The sequence below is a fragment of the Pteropus vampyrus genome, unplaced genomic scaffold (assembly GCF_000151845.1).
Source record: "Pteropus vampyrus isolate Shadow unplaced genomic scaffold, Pvam_2.0 Scaffold15, whole genome shotgun sequence".
NCBI lineage: Eukaryota > Metazoa > Chordata > Mammalia > Chiroptera > Pteropodidae > Pteropus > Pteropus vampyrus.
In genome coordinates, this window is record NW_011888796.1 from 16,393,289 (window position 1) to 16,398,683 (window position 5,395).

At 39.3% G+C, this 5,395-nt stretch overlaps 1 protein-coding gene and 1 pseudogene across 1 annotated transcript in view; one reads left to right on the forward strand and one right to left on the reverse strand.

Annotated features, from left to right (window-relative positions):
• LOC105309728 (IQ domain-containing protein H-like) overlaps positions 1-5,395 on the reverse strand; it is a 121,666-nt gene that overhangs the window by 71,555 nt on the left and 44,716 nt on the right. Inside the window, exon 8 of the mRNA XM_011385926.2 lies at positions 3,219-3,394. Coding sequence (XP_011384228.2) covers positions 3,219-3,394 — 176 coding nt within the window. The remainder of the gene's footprint in view (positions 1-3,218; positions 3,395-5,395) is intronic.
• Positions 3,994-4,112, forward strand: LOC111735949 (annotated as a pseudogene).

Consider the following 5,395-nt stretch of genomic DNA (forward strand, 5'->3'; position numbering starts at 1 on the left):
CCCCCCCCCAAAAAAAATCCACAAAAAACAAAATAGCTCCTCTGAGAAGACAATTTATTGATTTACCCTATCGGGCCCTTCCTCCAGAGTAAGTGTTCTATTCTAAGCTCCTTAGATCTATGTAATATGCCTTTTCTACCACAACTGAGATCCATTTTCACACCTACTTCTGAGAAAGTATTCTAAGAAACCCAATGTTCCATTAGACAATGGCTGATAACAGCACCTTGTGAGTTTGTGTTTCCCATTTGGTTGATCACTATCTCCCTTTCTCATTTATTTCATTCCTTTCCTTTCCCCACAAATTATTCTAATGATGAAATGTAAAAAAGTTAAACGTCTGAGAGAACTAGTGACTTGAGTCACAATGTACATGGAGGGCTTTTCGGGATACCTAGAAGAGTGTTCCAAGGTAGCAATTCTCTCAAGTTCACAAGGTCCAAGAATTCTGACACATATTCTATCATCTGATCCACACAGCACTGTACCAATTAACAGTCCCTCTTTTAGAGATAAGGAAACTGAAGCTCAAGTGGTTTGCCCAAAGCCACACAGCTAGTAAACAGCAGGGGCAGAATTTCAACCCAGGTGTTAGCACAGTTGTCACGCCACAGCTGCCACGATTTCTCCCATTTTACAAACTGAGTAGTGAGTATCTGGTGAGTTTATGAGGTGTGATGAGGTGAAGGCAGATGCAGCTATGGAACCTAATGTTAAAGTTCTGAGCACATCTCCAGCCAAAATGGATGTCTGTCTCCTCTAGGTTTGCTTATCTTTATCGGCAAGTACTGTACCTGACTCTGTATTGCAATCATCTGTGGGCATGCCTTATTCTTCAGGCAAGATGGTACCCTAGTATTGTATTCAATATATGTTTAACAAAGATTCGAATATGAGTGGCAGAGGACACATTACTCACTGAGGGTCTTGAATGATGATTTAAGAAACATCTGTATCATCAGATCCATCTGACAAACGTCTAAAATGTTCCTAATTCCATAGCATTATTACTACATTTAATCTATTACCACTGTGGCTTTTTTTTTTTTAACCTGAGACAAAAGATAGTTGTTTAGGATGTCTTCATAAACATTAAAATTGTTCAAAATAGACACGACTTTATAACAGCACTTTGTACCCATTACAAATTCAAACATTGTGTAGTAACTTGGAGAGATGTACAAACAGATTTTTGGCATGCTTTAAAAAAATCTTCTCAAAGCTATTCATTTGAATGAAAATCACCACTGATACAATCTCTCCAACCCATTAAAAAGAAATAAAGCAATAACTAAACATGCGTGAGAAGTGATTTGAAAGTGAGAGTTTAATTTTCGTATTCTAAAAAGTTGATTGCCTATGAGTGACTACTCAGATAATTTAAACTTAAAGTATGAGAAGTATTAAGCACTTAACATATTCCCTACTTGATTCCATTCACCAAGATGCAAACCTAAATTATGAGTGTAACTCAGTGCATCCGTGAGTGTCAATTGCCTCTCTCCTGCTTGGAAGTTGGCAAGGGTACATTTCTCAGGACTTTGAAATAATTTAACCCATCACCTCATTTTACAGATGAAGAACAAAGAACAGAGAGTTAAAGGGGCTTGCCCAAGACCACAAGGTCAGCCAGGAGCAAAGCAGTCATTCCAATTCATGACTGTGTTCTGAGGTCAGACAGATTTTGATTCATATTCTGGCTCCACTAGTAACTTTGGACTAGATAATGAGTCGTGGTTTCTTCACCTATAGAAGGAGATTGATCATTTCTGTCTTATCCATTGTTCTGAGGATCAAACGAGAAAATATATGATAACCATTTGATACACATTAGTTCACTCACTTTCCTTTTCCCAAACTGGTGCCTCTTCCCATTTCCCCTTTCTCTTCAGCGCGTATGAGCATTTCAGATGTGCAGAAACTCCTTACTAGCAGCTATCAGGCATTACCCTCTGGAGAAAATTAGGAAACTAACTACACACTAATGACAGTTTTTTTCTTCTTTGCTTCCTCATGTCCACAGTAACTGCCATTGAGGCCAGGGGATAGCTAGGAAGCACCAAAGCAATCTTTTCATTGGTGGAGGATATTGAGAGGTTCCTAAGAATATAAGTGGCAATGATTTATCCCCTGTCTTCTCTCTTGATTGTCCCACCCTGGCTTTTGCCGTCCTCCTCTATTGCCAAGTGGTGCCAAGGTATCCAGTTATGAAAAAAACTTGATCCTGGTGGAAGAGAGTAAAACCTAATGGCAAGTCACTGAATATACCAGCAAAATAGAATTGTTATAGCAACTCTCCCCAGCCCTGACATGCCTTTTTTTGGGGGGGGGGCGGAGGAGGGGCGTTAAATAATCGTGCATCTAAAGAGTTAATGGGTAATAACTCAGCACATAGATACTTCCTATGTAAAGCAGGCAATCAGTTTCTCTGGCAATACAGAGTTGACTTTGGTGCATCCTGCTTGTGAATGGAGAGAGCTATCTTAATCAGCAAGTTTAGACTCTTGATTATACCAAAAAAAAGTCTTCTCAAAATTACATAGTCCATTAGGTATTAAAATGTTGGTTGTTTAACATAGAAAGTTTCAATTTTTGTTAAAATATAGAGAAATTCATTTCAAGCCATCCCGCTACCTTATTCTGGAATGATGCCCTTGTGGTTCCATGAATTTCAACGGCTCTTGTCTAGGGATGGAATTTCACTCACAGTTCTTTCCATTTGTTAAAAATCAGTACAAGTTAAAAAAAAAAAACAATCTGAACCTTGTTTATTATGAACCACGTGATATGGTAAATGAGACGAAATTTCCCTGAAGGAATGAATACCAGTATGAAAATCAGAGAAAAAGGACCGTGGTCTAGATTCTGTCCCTAAGTAGCTTTGTGACCATGGGAGGCCTGGCATTTCTCTGCCTTGGTCTCCAAGCAAAATGAAGAAAAAGAAACCGTAGATGTTATAAATTTACCTACTTGATGGTATCACCCAATAACCTCAATTAGGCTTCAGCTACAGAGATACTGGGCAGGGGTAGCTCAACTAAGTCTGAAAGTTAAACTGGGATATTTATATCCCACAGTCCAACTAGTAGTCTAATCAGTAAAGTTGTTAAACTTGCAATAATATTTCACTGATGTGTACCAGAGCGTTGCAAGTTATAAAATTTCCAATTTAATTTTACTGCATCCCTGAAGCCGTAGTAATTAGAAGACAGACTCACAGTGAAGATGTTTATAGCTTCGGGGGTGATAATTTTGAACCTGTCCTGCAGGTCACTTCTGTCCTCAAGGTTCCCCGATTTGACAGCTGCCTGTAGACTCAGGATTTTATGATAATACAGCAGTAACTCGTCATTCATTTGATGGGAGCAGATGTAGATGACGCTCACGTTGGCATCTAAAAACAACAGGCGCGGTGTTAATCACTGGTATAAAGGTAAGTGACATTACGAACTCTGGCATCAGATTGATGTCGCACAGTTTAAAATAAAGAGCACATCCAAAAGCAACACTGAAGTTAATTTAGATCGGTTTTGTACACATTCTTAGCAGTTTAACTGGCTTTTTTCCACTTTAGCATTTCTCTAAAGAAAAGATAAATAACACCACCACCAAAAAAATAGACACGATGATTTCTTCAAGAGGGCAGTTAGGTACTATGGAAGTGTACTTTCAAATACTACTTAGGGAGTCAGTCCCAGAACTCCCATTGACATCAATGGGAATTGCATACTACTTTAAAAATTTATCCCATTAACTTCAGTAAATTATGAAACAGAGCTATTAACTTTAAAAAGCTGATGAAATGGCAATTTCTTATTCTGCCTGGACTTGGCAGGGCCAATTCAGGGAACATCCTGTTCAAATAAATGGTCTGATTATGACCACAGCATTGGTTATTTCAGGAAACTAACATTTTCCCTGCTCTGTTCCCAAAGAGGAGGAGATTAATTATATAGGACATCTAGTGATTCTTAGTTTAAAGGAAACACTGTCGTTTACAGCTATGCCAACCTGAACGTGCCTGATCTCATCTGATCTCGGAAGCTAAGCAGGGTCGGGCCTGGTTAGTACTTGGATGGGAGACCACTTAGAAATAACAGGTGCTGTAGGCATTTAAAATAAATAAATAAGTAAGTAAATAAATAAAATAAAGGAAACATCATCTTAACTGTTCTCCTTCTTAAGATGTGCTTCTTATTATGTACCTAGAAAGAAATCCTAATGAAATATCCCATCCAAATAGAATAGTGAAATGAGATTACCCACTCCAGGCTGAGGAATATTTTAGGGCATATGAACAGGAAATCCGCAGCCAATGCAGTCATTCATTTATTTATTCATTCATTCATTAATATAACTGACTGATCAGTAGGGGCAAAGCTTGCTTATACATGGAGGGAAATACAGAAATCAATGGAGATGCAGCCTGTGAAGAGCAGCCATTTACATGCACGAATAGCCATGAGGCATGGTGAAGAGTAGCAGGCACGGTGAAGCACCCAGACCAGGTGCTTAAGGAAGTTCAGGGGAAGGAGCCCTGTAAATGTTTCCTTGGTCAAGTAGGGCCGAGGGGAGATTTAAAATTTCTCTGTTCAGTTTGGCAAAGTATACAGAGCATAGACTGATTAAATTCTAGCTTGGCTGCCTAGGAACACTGGGCATATTATTTACTCTTTGTAAGCATTGGTTTCTTCATCTGTAAAATGGGGAGAAAATCACCTGGGGCACAAAGTTTTGGAGAGTATTAAATGAGAGTATATGTATATGGCATTTCGTGCCATATCTGGCACATAGCAAACAGTACAAATGCACAAATCTGCTGCACAGCTTCCTCTGCCTAGGCCAGCCAACAGTGACTCCCCACCCTGCCCTCCACATCTGTGCTCCTTTTAATCAGCGCCTCAAGATTTAACGTGATGAAGTCATGTCCTCTGTTGTTCCATCTTTTTGATCTTGTCTCTCCAAACTCCTAAAAGGTGAGGTGGATACTTTTAGATTCCCCCAAGCTCTCGTACAATGTGGAGTATGCAGGAGACGCTCACTAAATACTTGTGGGTCGACTAAAGGGATCTGGGGGAATTAAGAGATTTAGGAAGTGGAAAGTCTTATACAATTAATGCGCTCCATGGCACACAGGAGAAATCTCTCTTTCTGGAGACAAGCATCTTATGGCTGGAAGGAATGAACTGGCCTTGTGCTGGGCCCAGAGTAGGTGCTCCATAGGTATAAATATGAAAGCGGCTCCTATTTAGTTTTGGAACCAAATTGCCACATAAACCTCGAAATAAATGAATTGAGGAGACAGTAGTTAAATAACTTATATCCCATTGCTGAATAATCAGATTAGTTATCCCAAATCTTGTATTTCAGGAAGAGACTAATGTCTTGCCAAACT